The following is an 18611-nucleotide window of genomic DNA, read 5'->3' as shown; positions in this document are numbered from 1 at the left end:
CAAGCAGGACAGCCCTCTCTTGCTACTGCTCTCAGGCAACTGGAGTCAGACATACTGCATCTGAACGAGGATTGGGCTGCAAGATCAGCCATTTTGTTTGCAAATACAGTGCAAGCTCTGCAGAGTTTTTAATAAATAAATAACTCTTATCAGACAATTAAATCTGACTACATGTTTTTAAAATCTGCTCTCCCTTTTTCACAGAGCAACCTCGGACTGAATCTGAGTGGGAGAACAGCTTCACTTTGAAAATGTTCCTTTTTCAGTTTGTCAATCTGAACAGCTCTACTTTTTATATAGCGTTCTTTCTTGGAAGGTAAGGTTAATAATGTGCATTGTGCCTGCCTGGGAAGCTGTAGAAAACTATCAAGGGAGATGGAGTGGAAAGATGATATTGCTGATAATTTTAAGTGCTAAAGCAGAGGTTGTCAACATGGTACTTTCCAGATATTGTTGGACTTAAAGCTCACATCATTTCATACCATTAGCCAAGTTGGCTGGGACTGTTGGCAATGAGGGTCCCACAATATCTGCAGGGCACCACATTGGTGACTCCTGTGTTAAATATACCATAAATAATACCTATAATATTTTCCTATCAAATTCTGCTGCTGTCCAGGTTAATTAAAAAAAGTGGTTAAAATTTAAAGGGTTATCTTCATACTTGGAGTAAACACATTGAACCTAATTTTACCCTGCCTATCATACCAATTTATGATCCCAGGATGGATTACAGTATAAAATATAAACAGAAACACCACAATCAATAAAATATAACAAAATAAAAACAACCCCTTGCCCCACTCAGTAAAGCACAAAATGAGTTGCAGACTGGCATGATTGAGTTGAGAGAGGAGGGGGAGAGGATAAGAAAGAGAATTCTCATAGTTTACATACGGTTTGCCTAATGTACTTTTCTGTATGCCCTGTGCTGCTGGGTACAAGATGTTAAGTGCCTTTAGACTTTCCATTTTTACTCTCAGCTGTCTATTACATCAATGACACCTGTTAATGGAACCTGATAATGAGTGTTAATGTGAAATGTACATTACAAACACCTGAAAACTAAGATTTATCATTTACTTGAGGGAAGTTGGATGGAAAATTTGCACCTGTTGCAAAGCATTTATGCAGCAGGGCTGAAACTTCCTCTAGAAGTTGCATTTTAAATTTATTTTTCATTCAAGCTGTGAAACCATTATTATATAAAAGCTCAGGGCAAGCAAGAATATCAGCATTCCAGTACAGCTACAATCTATCAGGAAAGTTTTCTAGGCAACCTAGTTTGTAATGAATGATCTTTGTAGAATAGCTGATATCCACACTTACCACTTGTACAGGAGTTGTTCATGATGAACTGCACATCCTGGTTTTCCAGCTAGGTACAAAGCATTTTAATGCTGAAGTTCCAGAAAGGAACTGTGGGTAAACATTTGCTCAGAGTGATAACCTCTCTATGCTGACTATCAATAATGACTTTCATATATTCAGACATAATTTAATTTAAATGCATATTTAGAAATGCTATTTAAATGCATATTTAATGTCATTTCCCCTAGAAAAATATAGCTGGAATGATTGTGTTTGGTCTTTTCCTGTTGTGATCAGAAATCTAACACAAAAGGGATGATGGTTTCTCTTATGTTGAAGATTTACAGGTCACCCTGGTGCCTACTTGAGGCTGATAAACAGATGGAGACTAGAAGAGGTAAGTGGCGTATTGAGGCATATTGTACAGTTGTACTAACTAGGGTCAAATACTATCCTATGGCAGCTAAATGATTCACTCTGGAAAATAGGAATGTCTAGAATATATGTGATTGAATATAATATATTACATAATTTTATAATTAAAAATGGAAATGGAATGTTATATAAAATAAATTAAAACTGGTGTATCTAACAGACAAATCACCTTGTTGCTTCTTTTCAACTGAACCTTGTGAATATTTTGAGGGTTTTAAAAATCCCTATCTGAACAACAACAGCAATTTAAAGGATGACATCATGGCTTTTGCTAGAAGTGGGACCCTACTACATTTTGTTCTTCCTTTCTAGAACCAGTTAAAATGTTCATTTGCTGGGGTGCTCCTGTCCTCTCACATGACTCTACCATATCACTTGTCACAAGGGGAGACATTCCTTTGAAAGTGCCAACACTTCTAAAGTCATGTCCCTCATCAAAACTTAACACCTCAAAAAGAAGTGGCAGTGGGTGCTTAGATTGTAAAGAGGTCGTTGAGGTGCCATAAGCAGACAACAGGTTTTTTGTTTGGTTGGGTTTTTTATTTTATTTTTTGCTTGCTTTTACTTATCCACTTTTCCAAGGAAAGGGTACATCTGGATTAAGTACTGGTGGGCGTTCTTATTCTGATGATGTTGCGTGGACCATGGAAAACATGCATGCACTAATCCCACCAAAGAAATACCTATCTGAAAGCACCGAATCTGCATATTATGAACCTCACACAGAGATTCAGGACTCCAGGTTGTGGGGGCACTTGGTAGTGGGCCTCTTGTGTAGTTCACCCCCATGTTTATTTCATGGGGGCCATGGATAACATGCTGCAGAAGTAGGAGGACACTGGCTTATCAGAGCAGCAGAAGAGGGGGCCTAGGGGAGTGGTATCAACAGCAGTGTACCCTTGGGGGCTTCCAGATGGTGGGAGACCACCATAAGCAACTGTAATAGATATCACCATTTATCTGAGGTGCTTTTTTGTAAAATTGAGGGTGATTGGAATGTTCTCATGACAAGTAAGGTGATAATGATGACAGGGGTGCCAACTTGAATAAAATACTGTGGGGTCACAGGTAAGCCCCGCCCTGCATAATCGATCACATGATGCAGTGCACACACACCATTTGAATGGGAATGCCCATCAACTTCAGGGGCAGCTCAGCCCCCTCAATTATTTTATTGCCCCCATGGCCCCCAGGAGTTGGCTTCTATGAATGGTTGTATGGAAGAAATGTAACTGTTCAGCAACTGAATATTTGAACCAGCCATTAGCTACAGCACAGATATGGTCATATCCACACCAGACAATATAAAACACATGGCTTCCTCCAAAGAATCCTGACAACTGTAGTTTACTCCTCACAGAGCCACAATTTCCAGGGCCCTTAATGGACATTGGGGGTTCTTTGGGAGAAGCCACACACTTTAAATATAAGGTGTGGATGTGATATGTGCCTACACGTGTGAAATCCCTTTCAGCCTGACCTTCCAAATGTGACATTCGGTGTCGGCCAATGGACATGGCTTGACCAAAATGGCCTCATGGGCCAAATGACAAGGCCTGCTGCGCCTAATTAGGCCTGCGGATTGGAGGTTCCCTGCGGCTGTTATAGGAATTACTTCTGAGTAACCATGTATAGGATTACATTGTCACTGAACTTTGAACATGTTTTGTAATATAAATTTAATATGCAAGCTATTTTTACTCTTTGACGCCCCATTATTTGCTCCCTTGCCCCCTCCCTCCTCCCCCTACAGTGCCACCCTAGTGGATGCCTTATAGATCTCTGTATGCAAATGGGTATTATAATGGTGCTAAAGCAGACTTGGAACAACTTCATGGAACTAGGCTACCCGTAAGTAACTGTGGGATTTTATTTTATTTTTAAAAATCCTTGTTTTTAACTGATGGGGTGCTAAACCATGATTGGCACATATCTTTTATGTGATGCACCTTATTCATTCGTGTATTTGTCTGATAGCCATTCTACTTTGGATAAGGTCAATGTAGCAGGACTATTCTGTGAGAGATTTGACCTTACAAAAGGAGTATCTGAAAGAGAAGCTTGATAGATAGGTAGCTAGATAGGTTTGACTTGTTATCTATGGTTTTGCAAGCAGATTATTTATATAGTACTATAAAACTCATTCTTCCCACCCCCCTTCAAAAACAGAGATAGGAGGGAAAGTGCTCTGAGAAGAGCAGATAGAACCCATTCACCTGTGTTTTATACAATAAAATGAAATATGTTGTAATTAACTGATTAAAACATACACATGTTGAAACATAATGGTATAAATAATACCCAACATCAAAATGACAAATAATTGAATAGCTCAAAACTCCTTATATAGAAAATGGATTGAAATATTTTACATCACTAAATCAATACTGCTGATTTTAGAAGTAGTAGGACCTAGTAGTGCTTCATTTAAAATCCTGTTAAAATATGTAAGCTGATTTATACATCTATGCTTTAGAAACCATGCTTTTGGCTTGGAGACTGACAGCCCAGTCTTCGCCCTGTATACTTAAGAAGGATGTCAGTGGGATTTTCAGTGGGATTTATTTCCAAGTAAGGGCAGCTGTGTATGTTGCACAGAGCAACTTATAAATCTTTTATGGCTTCCTGTATAATGTCCTGAGTTGTACCTATTGCATCAGCACTTGGTTCCCTTGTTAGCAGACAACATGTACTGTAGTTATTAGCTTCCCTACTTATCTCTGCTTCCACTAATACTGAACATTCAGTCCTCACAAATACACCCTTTTTAAAGGAACTCCACACATCTGAACACGCTTCCTCTTCTGATTAGTTCAGACAATTAGCTCTGTCCTTTGCAATGGGAGTTACACAAACCAATCAATCAAACTAAAACGTGTGTGTATTCTCTTTCTTCCTTTTATATTATCTGGAGGTAACAACATTGGTTTGTGTTCAACAAAGGCTGTTAATCTAAACAATCAGCTGTGCATCACAAAAACATGTCTATGTCATGAATTGCTTAGTGTGTTAATTTGTAACATTTCCTAAGAGTTCTAACTTACTTTGCTGTTCAATCTATTTTAATAATAATAATAATAATAATAATAATAATAATAATAATAATTTTATTTATATCCCACCCTCCCCAGCCGAAGCCGGGCTCAGGGCAGCTAACAACAATAAAATAATACAACATTCTAAAATCATTTAATTATAAGATTAATTCAAATCAAATTGATGGCAACCATTGGGCTAGAGTTTTGTGAAGATTGGCAAAGGAGGAAATCAGGCTGTGCCCTGGCCAAAGGCTTGGTGGAACAGCTCTGTCTTGCAGGCCCTGCGGAAAGATGTCAAGTCCTGCAGGGCCCTTGTCTCTTGTGACAGAGCGTTCCACCAGGTTGGAGCCGCAGCCGAAAAAGCCCTGGCTCTGGTTGAGGCCAGCCTAACCTCTCTGTGGCCTGGGATCTCCAAGATGTTTTTGTTTGAAGATTGTAAGTTCCTCCGTGGGGCATACCAGGAGAGGTGGTCCCGTAGGTACAAGGGTCCTAGGCCGTATAGGGCTTTAAAGGTTAAAACCAGAGACAAAGGTCAAAATTGCATTTGGACTGGTCTGACTCGAACCCCACTTATTTTTTTTAATGGCTATTGTGGAACCTGAAGGTTGTCACATAACAGACTTTGTGCCTGATATTTATGAGTTACTCATGGCACCTGAATGCCTGCAGACCTTCCAGCATTTTTCATCCTCTCCTTATATAACCTTATTGATCTACATAGTGTGCAGATACCCCATGAGCAGGATATCTGGTATATGGACTAACACGAGTAGAGTGGACCCACTAACTGTCCTGTTCTGCAAACACAAGTATGGCATGGTGGAGGAGAGGCAGATGACAATGTTGAAATCAGTTGATTAGAAAAAATGGCATTTCCCTCCTACATATGCAGGTTAATTCAGAACTGGTGGACCAGAAGAAGATTGCGACAGGAGCACGGTTCACTGCGAAAAGCAAGCTTCCCACAGTGGGAGAAAGACTACAACCTTCAGCCTATGAATGCATATGGACTCTTCGATGAATATCTAGAAATGAGTATGAAGAACTCTATGTGTAAATTGCTTCATCACGGTCATTTATACAGTGGTACCTCGGTTTATGAACTTAATCTGTTCCGTTTCCCTAATGAGGCCTCCTGCCGCCGGTGCCCTTCCACTATTCAGATTCCGTTCTTAGACCGAGGTAAAGTTCGCAAACTGGGACACTACTTCCAGTTTTGCGGAGTTCTTATACAGAATAGTTCATAAACAGGACTGTTCTTAAACCGAGGTACCACTGTATATCATGCTTCATTCCACTACTTCCAAACAACAAGAATGTATTATTTTAGTATAACAATCTGGAGCATTACTGCATTTAGTCTATAAAATTATTATTGCCTTAGACTAGAACAAATATAGCTTAGGACAGCCTTCCCCAACCAGGTGCCCTCTATATGTTGTGGACTACAGCTCCCATCGTACCTGACCATTGTCCATGCTGACTGGGACTGGTGGGAGTTGGTTGTCCAAAATATATGGAGAGCATTGAGTTGCAGTCTATTACTTTAGGACAATCATCCAATTCTGGGAATGGATTGTTCACTTCCATATGGAGTCAACAATACGGCACAAGGTGCTGCAGTGGAGTAAAACAATTCTTGTTTTAATTATCTCCCACACTCAAGGCCTTGCAATGTGTTTTGGATCTAGCTTGAAATTTTGAGTCGTAAGTTGGAGTGCAGCTGGCAGGGGTATTTAAACACTTAAATCAACTACTTGAAACAGTAGGCACAACACCAGAGTCACTAACCTGTGGCCTTCCAGACTTCGTTGGACTACAAGTCCCATTGTCGTTGACCATTGGTCATGCTGGCTGGGGCTGTTTAGGAGTTAGAATCTAACAACATTTGGAGGGCTTCTGGTTAGCCATCGCCTGTGCTTCTCCTTACTCAATGAAGTCATGGGTTAAAAAACAAGTAAATTTACCATACAAAAAGCATAGTGGGAACCCAGGTCTTCCATTTGCCTCTCATGCTCATTAAAGCTCAAGAACAAATATACCGAAAATTTTGATAACAAGGGACAAGTTAAGATGGATCAATGGTGCAGATATATCCAAAGTCAGCACTCTAATTTTGGGTTGTTTTCTAGCATAAGGCTGAGTGTGTCCCTCATTCTCACCCTTTCACAGTTCTTCAGTTTGGATTCACAACCATCTTTGTGGCAGCTTTTCCACTTGCTCCACTTCTGGCCTTACTTAACAATATTATTGAAATCCGGCTTGATGCATACAAATTTGTTACACAGTGGAGGCGGCCATTAGCTTCTAGAGCCAAAGATATAGGTAAGCTGTTTACCATTATGAATTTCAAGTGTCTGCTCAATGCCACAATCTGCTCATACATTCAGTTGTTCTCTAGGTTGGACTGCTGTAATGCTCCCTCTGTGGGGCTGCCCCTAAGGTTGCCCCAGAATCTGCATCTAGTGCAAAATGTTGAGACTTGAATGCTCTTTAGGGTAGACTATCACCATCATGTTACACCACTGCATAAAGAGCTTTGGGGGGGGGGAGATTGCCCACAGTTGCTGAGCTTTTTTCGGGGGTGGATTGCCCAGACTTGTTTAACTGGGGGGGGGGGGAATTGCCAAAAATAGCTCACCCACGGGACCAAAACAGCCAATCACATGCACAGTGATGGACCAACCAATTGTTAGCAAGCGGCAATCACCCACCCTAATACTACAGCAGCAAATAGCCAGTGGACCTTGCCAAACCCACCAATCACCAACAAAAACATAGCTGACAATCTCCTGCTCGCGGCAGCCACCAATCGCCTGTCCCACCTCTCCACTATCCATGTATAAGATGCCCACCAATTTTAAGCATAATTTTAAAATAAAAGAACCTCATCTTATGTATGGAAAAATATGGTAGCTACCATGCTAGGTTCATGATACTGGTGTGACAAAGCCCTATGCAGAATGGCCATTTTGTGTTTTGCCACACACCATTTTGCTATGGTATGGGCTGCCCATTACACTCTCTCAAAATTCAAAATGTTCCCTATAGTCCAAAAAGGCTGGTGACCCCTGGTGTTGATAATACTGAGTTAGATGGATAAGTGATCTGATTTGGTATAAATCAGCTTCCTATGTGCTTATTAAGTAGTAAATATTTTTATTTATGTTATTTCTTTGGAGAGTTTTATGATTAAGTGGCCTATAAACCTCGTTAAAGTTTTTTTAAAAAAAAAGCTTTCAGTGGGTATTTAAAACAATATAGCAAGATCGCCAGCTTAATGTCAATAGGCAGAGAGTTTCAAAGCATAGCTGCCGCCGCACTAAAAGACAGATGCCTTGCAAATTTAGAACCAACATTATATGGCATTTGTACTAATAAGTTGCAACTGTATTTGCATTTGAAATGATATTTCTTCTGTTGTTCCTGGAACTAACACAGCATTTTCTTTATTACACAGGAATCTGGTATGGAATTTTGGAAGGCATAGGAATTCTTTCAGTTATCACAAATGCATTTGTTATTGCTGTAACTTCGGATTTCATCCCTCGGCTTGTTTACGCTTACAAATATGGACCATGCGCAGGTCAAGGGGAGGCTGGACAAAAGTAAGTTTTAATTATAGAAACATGAAGTAAGTTCATCCCAGGCCCAATCTTCACGAGTATTTTTTGTGTGATGCTGTTGCTTCTTGCTTGCTCAGGAGGCACACAGTACATGCCCCCAACCTGTAATAATAACTTCTTGATTCCATGACTTCTCAGGCTATTTTTTTTTAAATGATTTTTGTAACCACCTTTCTACCTATTGCATCACTCTTTTGCTGTGGATTTCCAGTCAAACCCATTGTGTGCTGCTTTTGTTAAAAGTGGGAGAGACTTTGATCCTACAGAACTTGCTCGGCATCCTTCATCATCATCTTCTCTCTCTATCCCATCAGCTGGATGGGAGTGGACCTATGGAAAGGAAGTTTTAGGCTCCAACAACTGGATGGCTTTTTTTTTAATGCTGCTTTTTAGTAGGCACCTATGCTTAACTTAAATAGCCTTTCCCATGCAACTTGTACTATTCATGGGGAGGGGAAATGCAATTGTGGCCTACCCACATCCACATCCTTATCTGAAGGTCAGTTACAGATAGGTAGCCGTGTTGGTCTGCCATAGTCAAAACAAAAAATTTTTTTCTTCCAGTAGCACCTTAAAGACCAACTAAGTTAGTTGGTCTTTAAGGTGCTACTGGAAGAAAAAAAAAATTGTCTTATCTGAGGGGTGTGTGTTTGCAGTTTCTTATTCACCCTTGTGCAAAGTAATTCAGAGGGTGGTCTCTCTATTAACTTGGATTAACACAAGCATGTACCTGAGTTGTTGTTTTTAAGACTGAACTTTCAAGCACCGCAGTTACAACTAACTGCAGTGATGGTTGCCATAGAGTTTTGTGATAAAGATCCTCCCACGTATTTATTACCCTTTGTGGTGGCATGTAGCACAGAATGCATTATAAGCAAATGAGATTCAGCAGTGTGTTCCATATAGTGTGCCTCTTGAGTGGCAATTGCATTGGTGAAAAATGTCAGTACTGCGATGCCTCAAAAACATAAGGGATTTCAGTATGGATTGCGCCCAGATCTCCATAACTTAGTGCCTTCCACGAGCATCACTTGAAAGTTCATCCAGCCTTTTGTACTCCTGTTTGGCTTCAAAGAACATAAGGAACGAGATAAAAAAAAAGTCCTTTTGCCTAATGCGGCAATAAATAGGGGAAAACTACAGCAATACAAAGTTTTGTACCAATACTATTATAAGTTCTGCAAAGTACAAAAATCTTGGTAGTGTGTAATGCTCTCAATGCAGATTTTCTACATAACTGGTGGTCCTGCTAAATTATCCATCAATTTTGGAAGATAATAGTGGAAGCAAGCCAAAGAGTAATAGGAAACAAAATCAGCCAATTACCAAAGGATTTGTTGTTTGATATTTTGTGGGAAACAATAAATATAACAATAAGATATTACTCCCAGAAGCTCTCTTTGAGGAATGGAAAGAGAGTCTCCTGCCATTTGCTGTAGTTTTTCCAGAACATATGTTTAGGGTCTACTACTGCAAGTTTTAGCCATCCCATGATAATTTTAATGCAAACTGAGGTGACTGAAGCTTCCATAGTGTGGTGTATAATAAGACAGAAAGACATAGTACTGATGCTGTTGCTATTTTTCTATTTCAAAAGTTTACCCTTCGTTTCATTGGTGTTATGTGCTGGGAACTGTGTTCCTCCTGGATGCCTTAACACCTTAACCTAGTGAGCTAAACCATGTTTCACAAAGGGTAACTTCCATTAAGCATTCAGATGTATTACATTTTCATTTTTTCGTGCACAGTAATGAATTTGTTGATGTTATATTTTTGCTATATTTTGGACGTCATTGTAGTTTTGTCATAGTGGCAGAAAATGAACAGTTAAAGTTATAACTTGTGATTGACAGCGCTACTAACTCATTAGTTTGTCAAGGATTTGGCACTTTGGTACATGTTGGAGAAGAAATAAATGCTCTGTTTCCATAATGAGTTTGGTCTGATTTCTGAGTTGTCAGGCTTCCTAAAGTTGTGTATCACTGCAGGGCATTTGAAGGTTTGCTTTTTCCTGTCTCCTTTCTTTTGCCAGCACAACAAAATAGAGAGAGAGAGAAATTTAGAAATGTACTGTGTAAGGGTTTTCAGCCTGTTCTGTTCATGCCAGCTTGCCTTTAAAGTGGGAATATGCAAGTCTTCTCGGAGCTGACTCAGGACCAAGATAGGACAAAGTATAATTTACTGTGGCATTCTTTTGCTGAAAGAAATATAAAATATAAATATTTCAGAACTTCAGTAGAGTTTTTATTCCCCAAAGTTGGTGGTTGCGCTTTGCTTGCAGAACTGTTATAAGTGTTAGTAATACTGATCCATAAGTGATCATCAGTCACACTTGGCTGGAATGTTGATTTTATTAACTCTTGTTTCTAATATGTTTGGCTCACAGATGGAAGTGTTCCTTGCCCCCGCCCCCATCAACATGCCATGTTTTGAAACAAGCCTAAAGTTAAAAGACTGAATGTACTAAATAGAAAAATTCTTGTTTCCCAGGTGTATGGTTGGCTACGTTAATGCAAGTTTATCAGTTTTTCTAGTGTACGATTTTGAACATCGTTCAGAACCATCATCAAATGGAAGTGAGTTCTCCGGCACGCCATTAAAATATTGCAGGTAAAGAAATATATGCGAACTACTGCCATGTGAATATTAATCTCTATTCTGTTGGCATTATTAGTATCAGTATAGCTAGTGAATCGTAGGAGCTCCCGCCCTCCACTCCACTTTCCCTCCAGGTAAGCAGCAGGAACCCACCGACGGGGGGGGGGGGTCAGGAAAGTGCTACCACCCCACTGCACCATTCACAGCTGCCCAGGAGCTTGAGCTATGAATCAGGAAGTCTGCAGTTAAATTCTTCTTCCATGAATTCCTGAGATGGCTATAGACCTGTCCCACCACTGTATTCTCCACTTTCTGGCTTTAAATTTTGAAGGCAGGGATTGTAGCCCCTATAATTTCTCAGCCTGTGAAAATACAGCACAGCACTAACAGCTACTGTCTCTTCTGACATTAAGCCCAGAAAACAATGGAGGAGGTGAGGAAACAGAATCTGGGTGGTGGGGGAGGAAGGGAGGAAGGAATTGAAAGAGCATGGCCATTTATCTTGCTCAGTTATTATATGCAAAGTTGAAAGATTCTATGAGATCTTTTATCCTATTGCTATTTGTTGCTGCTTTTTTGCACTTCAATAGTTGTCTAGACAAAGATATTGGAAAACGGGGTTGTTTGTGTTCATGTAGATTAAACATAGTTTATTTTGCACTGTTGCTAAGTTTCCTTACTCAGATATGTAGGAGGAGGACATGGTTTCAACAGACACTGCAACCTGACAAATTTATGGTGACAGACAGCAGTCCTCAGAACAGGATCCTGGGTCCAGAAGCAGTTCTGCTTCCAGATCCTCACTGTCTATCTGCTTCTTTTCTCTCCCTCAATTGGTGGTATAGAACCAGAGCACTGTGTGCTGAAGAGGGCAGAAGTGGAGTGAAAAAGACAACTGTAGCCCTAGAGGAGCCTCATGCATAGATTGAACTCCTTCAGATGTGCAGGGTTGGCACTTCTTTGCCTGTCTATTGAAGTCTTATTTTTTATGTAAGAAAATAAGAAGAGCCTGGCTGGATGAAGCCAAAGGCCCACCTAGTCCACCATTTTGTTTTCACGTTGCCTGCTCAGATGCCAATGCCAACAGACCTAGGGCAGAATGCTCTTGCATTTATGGCCTGGCATTCATTGCACTGAGATGGACAAGGCTAACTTCCTGTTTTGTTTTGTTCTTAGGTACAGAGACTATCGTGACCCCCCTCATGCTCCAGTGCCCTACGGCTATACGCTACAGTTTTGGCATGTCTTAGCTGCACGGTTGGCTTTTATTATTGTATTCGAGGTAAGTTTTAGGACTAAAACAAATTTTGCAGACTTCCAAACTTTATGTTAGGTTTTGAAATCAATTATCATACTATTGATGAGGAAAAAAGAATGATCTCCTAGTTGATTCTGTGCAACAGATCTCAGCACAACATAGGATTTATTGCACATAGCATGCTGGTCAGTTTCAGGGTCAAGTCCCAGTTTTTGAATTTGTGAGGTAACCTAAATGCTTCATTTTTAAAAACACCCTTTTCTTACTGTCAGAGAAGGGAAGGAAAATCAAATAATGATTATCCTCTTTTTCTTAGCATTCTGGATATTCGGTTTAGAATTAGTATTATGTGCTTAGGCAGAAACTTGTTAAAATGTTTGTAGTCAGTGGATTGTATAATTCTTGGTAAAAGAATAATTAGTAATTAATGCCATTTTGCATTTAATCAAATATTGTACTTCTATTTCCCCATATTGTTAGTATGCTGTTTATGACTAGTTTTGTCAAATAAGCTGTTGCAACATAATTATTTTTATTGTGAATGAAATGAAAACTCCAGCAATCCAAAATGTGGGGGCATGACTGAATTATTACAAATTAAAGACTATTTAAACCAGCAAAGTCCACCGTGCTGTGAATATTTTCAGATAAATTCAGTTATAAATAAATATTAAGAGGCAATCCTAGTTTAAAGAGAATTAACATAATTTGAAAAACTACTGATAAATCATAAGGACCATTAACTGTCAAAGATTTGGAAATTGCTTCTTAAATACGATACTTAATCAGAACAAGTAAAATAATTCATGATTAAGTGGGGGTGAGACATAAGACTATCTGTGGGGAGACATACAAGTTTGCTTTGAAGATAAATATAAAAGAAAACTGCTATGCAACAGACAGTATGTAACAGCAAAGATTATCCAAATAGATGCTTGAAATGCTGGTGGTGGGAGGGAAATTGGGAATTATGGTTGCATATGGTGAGGATGTCTTTTTGAAGAGATACTATAAAAACAACCTTAAATAGTAAAAATTGTAGGATATTTTTTATTTATTCTACTTATGTCATAAAATCATACTGCTTGATTGCAGGAAAAAACCCTCAAAGTGGATATGAGACACCATTAGCCCCAGAGTTTTTCTTATTAAATTATTTAGGCAGTTTACTGAAATCTTCCAGCTTGCCTCCATTAAGAGGCAGTTCTCCTATGGCTCAGGCACAGTGGTCACCAGGTTAATTTTTCTAGAAAAAAGGGTGCTGGAACTCACCATGAACGCCTCCCTTGTTCTCTTATAATGGCAATGGTGCCCACCTGAGAGATGCTGAGTTCCTGTTGAAAAAAGCCCTGGTTGGTTACCAAGGTGTAGCCCTGGATTTTAATATGGTCAGCAACTCTGCCACTGTAGCCCAAGAGGCAACCAGGGTCCTTACTGCCTGTTTGCTCATCCCCCATCTTGTTTTTCCTCCAAGGGTCTGTTGTTGCCAAGGGTCTGGCTTACCACGACATCTGAGCCTGAGCTCATGGTTAAACTTTCTGCTCACTCCTCAGAGTGGTCCCAATGAAGAGCCCCCAGTCTGGGACCCAGTAATTCCTTCAGCAGTGTCCCAGAGCTCTTCCACCTGCTTTCCAAAGTCAGGTGCCTCCATTACTCAGCTTTGGTAAGGCAGTGAGAGGGCTCTGGCAGCATCCCAGATCCCTCATGCCTCCTTCCCAAAGCCCAGCACTTCACTTTACCTTACCCTGCTTTGGGAAGGTGGCACAAGGGCTGTGGGACACTGTCAGAGCCCTCACACTTCCTTACCAAAGCCTGGTAAGTGAGGAATACCTGCTGGGTGCACTGGTGGGGAAAAATATAAATAAACTGAGAGCAAAGAACTGTGGCTCCACATTCATTTATTTCCTCCAGCCCATGTAAGGTTGTGATTACAAGTTACAGGCTTACTGTACTGTATGAAAAAGAAACAGTACAGGTTGTGTTTTTTATCGGTATTAATCATTCTTATGCTCAACAGAATTGTTGGAAGTAAAAATGGAAATATGAAAAAAAAGTATTGGGATGTGTTATATATCTCAGCGAAAAAGCCTATGCTTTCCTAGCAAACGGGCCAGTCCCAATTGTTTCCAGGTAATGTTGACAATACTGAGCTCAGATGGGCTGGTGGTCAGACTTGGCAGTTTCCTGTGCTCCTAAGAGATGGACCAAAACGTGAATGCATAAATAGAGGTGCAATTGCAAAGACTGCATTTGTACAGATTTTTCTTAGCTAGGCGTATTTATTTAAAAGTATTCCATATCTTGTTGAACTTTTATGCTTAATTTACACACGTTTGTTTGTTTTCTACAGCACCTGGTGTTTTGTATAAAACACTTGATTTCCTATTTAATCCCAGATCTTCCTAAAGATCTGAGGGATCGTATGAGAAGGGAAAAGTATCTGATCCAGGAAATGATGTATGAAGCAGAACTGGAGCGTCTACAGAAGGAACGGAAGGAAAGGAAGAAAAATGGGAAATCTTATCACAACGAGTGGCCGTAACTAAGCTGGGTGAGCATTTCTAAATGATACGTCAGTTCAACAGTGTGAAAAAAATTGCCCTGATAATTTGAGAAACTCTCTAATCTTTAATACAATCAAGAGTTTAGGTACCTAACTGTTTTGTGGGCTTGAACATAATAAGTCTGAAAATATAGCTAGCCTATCCTATTACTTGGGGTGGATAACCTCTGGCTCGCAGTGTGTTACCAGTCAGCCACCGGGTTAAAAAATTGTGTTGCATATTTTTTACCATTCTAGTAATGCTCAACATAACCAACATAAGCCTAATAGTTTAACTATAGGAGGCAAGGTGAGAAATAAGAGAGTTAAAGCCTCCCATTATAACTCAGGTAACCAACAATACAAATTTTGTTGCATTATGTTATGCAAGGTCCATCCTGTGGTACTTCTAGCATCAGTTTACTCCTTTTGTATGGTTTCCTGGTGATTAAAAACTCTCAGAGTGGTATGTAGGTTTTGTTCAATAAAACACAGGAATAGATTGTAAGGTAAGTTTTCTGAAAACATCTTTGCATTGGCTTAATAAAATGCAATTTATTTTTGTTTGTTCTTTTTATTATTATGTACTTTTGTGTTCTGAACCACCCTGTGACCTACAGATGAAGAAGGGTGGTATATAAATTGAAGAAATAAAATAATTTGTTCTATTGGCCCAGCAAAAATTACCTTTTACTGTATTACTGTGTGTTTTTGAGCTTACATAAATCTCAGTCTGAAGGATCAGCATAATGTGTTGCTGCCACTGTTCACAGTGAGACATATTGTTTGATAACGAGTCCTCTTTCTAAGCAACAAGTTTCCCCTTTTGTCCTTCATCAGATTAAAATACATGCAATCCAATTACAGTCCCCCAAAGACAAAAATTGTGGCCTTGAATCCAGTTAGAGATTCACATTTGCTTAATCTCACAACTTGTTTGTACATAATGCAATATCCTTGCTATTTGGTTGCATACATGAATTGTGTCTCCTCTTTTCCTGACCGGATACTATTTTTTGTTGTTGCTGCTGCTGCTTACACTTGCAGGTAGGATACCTATATTCCATTTGCTTACTACAGTTCCACGAGAACATTACCTTCAAGAGAATGAACAAAAGATGCAACCTCAATGCATGCCACAATCTGACATAGCAAACAGGACAAAACATGTCAAGGAGTTTTACTGTGAAATCATCTTGCAGTCTGCATATGATTGCTACTCGTATGCCATTCTAAACAAGCATGCAACTCCAGTTTTTAAAATCAAGAAACTTCTATACCGTGGACTATTTTTCAGCCTGTTTGCTACTCTTTTGCATTATGTTCCTTGTCACTTTTTCAACACTTCCAATAGTAAATAGACATAAAAAATCTGGGTACTTTAGCAATGGCTATTATAACATCTCCTATTAAAGTACCATGTATATCAGACACACTGATTACATATCTGGTAGCTCTGTTTTCATTTTTTTTTTTAGGGAAGATATTATATATCATACATATGTATAATATATATAAAGTATATAGAGATTGTTTATTGTAAATAGCAAAACAAAAAACAAAAAAGCCCTATGGTTAAGAATGTCAAATTTTCACACTTAAAATATACCATCAACATAAAGCCATGTTTAATGCTTCAATAATGTGATAAGCTTTAAAAATAAATTATGGATAAAATTCTTGCTTTTTGTGTCTTCAAAAATTATTTTAAAAATCTTAAGTTATTCAATATTTAATATGCCATATGTCTTTTTAAATTTGATTATCTGATGGATCACATCACCTTTGAGACTGTTTGCTCCCATATAGGCCTGCTTGAGAATTAAGATCGTCGAAGACCTTCCTCTTGGTGCAATTTCAAGATATTTGGTGAGTGAGCACAAGTTACAGGAGCCTTGCAGTGCTGCCATGGTTCTGGAATACTCTCCCAGTCAAAATCTTCCTGGTTTTTCTCTTGCAGAGAAAATCACAGAAGGAAGTGTGTTCCAGACCACAGGGGCAACCATGTAAAATGCAACCTTCCAGGTCACATGACCCTATAGCAATCTGTAAGATATAGTGCCACCAATAGGGTTTCCTCTGAGGATCTAAGTCAGGCATAGGCAAACTCGGCCCTCCAGATGTTTTGGGACTAATACTCCCATCATCCCTAGCTAACAGGACCTGTGGTCAGGGATGATGGGAGTTGTAGTCCCAAAACATCTGGAGGGCCGAGTTTGCCTATGCCTGATCTTAGTGGTTCCAACAGTCATTTATATGGGGGGCTATATTTTAAGGAAACAAGCTGTGGACACCGTGAAGTGGAGGAGTGGGAGGCTTGTTAGTAACAGTGTAGAGTCATTATTGAGCAATACTTGGCCTCTGCTCCTAAGAACCCACTGCTGCCCAGACTGTCAGGATTGTTCAAGAGCTGTCTGACTAGTGAGGGAGAGCTGTGGAGATGGAGTGGCTGACTTCTGCTAGCTACAAAGGCCTGGGATACGCTCTGCTCTGGTACTGCCTGAATTGCTTCAGCTTTGAAAGCAAAGCAGGGAGCCTAGAAGCATCAGAAAAGATGCCAAAATAGATTAAGCCAACAAAGGTGATGTTGAAAGTCATGTGTACAATGCATAGCTTAGGCAATGCAATCCATCCAGATTATAATTGGATGCCCCTCTGGAGATGAATCCACTAATCAAGTTTTAATTTGATTAAAGCAGCCAAAATAGTTGTATAATGTCAACTGGTCTCATAAATTTACCTGCTGCATGTTTGGGAGTACTGGCAGGGCTATACTAGGCTGTAAGAAAAAGCAAGGCTGCCAAGGAAGGATACCTTCCTTGATATAATCCATTCTGGAATTTGCTTTGAAGCTGATCCAGAAAGGTACAGAAACTGGGCTTTGAGTCTACTAGTTTGTTTCGTTTCCTCTTATTACAGTGCTCAGTTTCACTTCCTACTGAAATCATTCTTGCCGATATTCAACACAGAGGTTACCCGAGCCTCCAGTCACAGAGATGGCTTTAGGAGCACCCCAAGCTATGTACCTGTTTCTTTAAAGAGTCTGTGATTGTCTCCAAAATTGGTACACTCCCTGGTTCCCAGTCCTGGAAACTGCTCAACTGCAAGGTATCAATGTTATCAGTATCTATTTTGTTCGTCCACAACTGCACCAAGGCACCAGCTGAAAAAGTCATTGCCTCTGCCGATTCCAGTAAAACAGAGAAATGGAGCTGGACGTCAGATGGCAGGGACAGGCGCACAATGCCTACTGTATGCTAATAACCCTGCCCAGCAGCAATCAATAGACAAATATAAAACAGTGAACTACATCCCTAGCTCTCTATTTCTTATCTCAGTTCCCTGAGATAAGTGCCTACTTAATAGTATTAGTGCACACCTAAGCTTGTTTACCTAGGAATACGTTCCATTAGGTTCAATGGGGCTTCCTAATAAGCAAGTGTGTTTAGTTTTGCAGTCAAGTGTCCAAGCATTATATAGTAAAAATAAGATATGAAGCCCTTCCTAATAGCTGATCTCTTTCTTTTTCCTTAGAGGTTTCATGGAGCCTAAGTGTGATTTTTGCAACCAGTTCAAATCGTGGTTTTTTAGGGGCAGGGGTCCAACTGCTATTTGTCAGGGCCAAACAAGACATTACAAGGGAAACATGGTGGTTAAGAATGTGAGACTAATTTTGATTCACAGTTTTTACTGAATTGTTGCTTTGCCATATGCTCACGTTCACACAAAAAACAAGAAAGTTTGCTTGAACTTTGGTTACCAAACTGACTGTTTCAACACTGATTTACTGGGAGGGGGACCCA

General features: G+C 39.7%; 1 protein-coding gene across 5 annotated transcripts in view; it reads left to right on the top strand.

Moving 5' to 3' along the window:
* ANO4 (anoctamin 4) overlaps positions 1-16490 on the top strand; it is a 137146-nt gene extending 120656 nt beyond the window's left edge. For all 5 annotated transcript variants that reach the window (XM_083698576.1, XM_083698579.1, XM_083698577.1 and 2 more), the window contains 10 exons: positions 205-316; positions 1651-1708; positions 3500-3597; positions 5677-5819; positions 6957-7109; positions 8245-8392; positions 10901-11020; positions 12185-12290; positions 14617-14817; positions 15856-16490. In XM_083698576.1, the coding sequence (XP_083554702.1) occupies positions 205-316; positions 1651-1708; positions 3500-3597; positions 5677-5819; positions 6957-7109; positions 8245-8392; positions 10901-11020; positions 12185-12290; positions 14617-14808 (1130 nt within the window). In that variant the 3' untranslated portion in view covers positions 14809-14817; positions 15856-16490. The remainder of the gene's footprint in view (positions 1-204; positions 317-1650; positions 1709-3499; positions 3598-5676; positions 5820-6956; positions 7110-8244; positions 8393-10900; positions 11021-12184; positions 12291-14616; positions 14818-15855) is intronic.
* The last annotated feature ends 2121 nt before the right edge of the window (positions 16491-18611 follow it).

This window comes from Podarcis gaigeae (assembly GCF_964106915.1).
Source record: "Podarcis gaigeae genome assembly, chromosome: 10".
In the NCBI taxonomy this organism is placed as follows: Eukaryota; Metazoa; Chordata; class Lepidosauria; order Squamata; family Lacertidae; genus Podarcis; species Podarcis gaigeae.
This window is presented reverse-complemented; position numbering and strand designations above follow the sequence as displayed.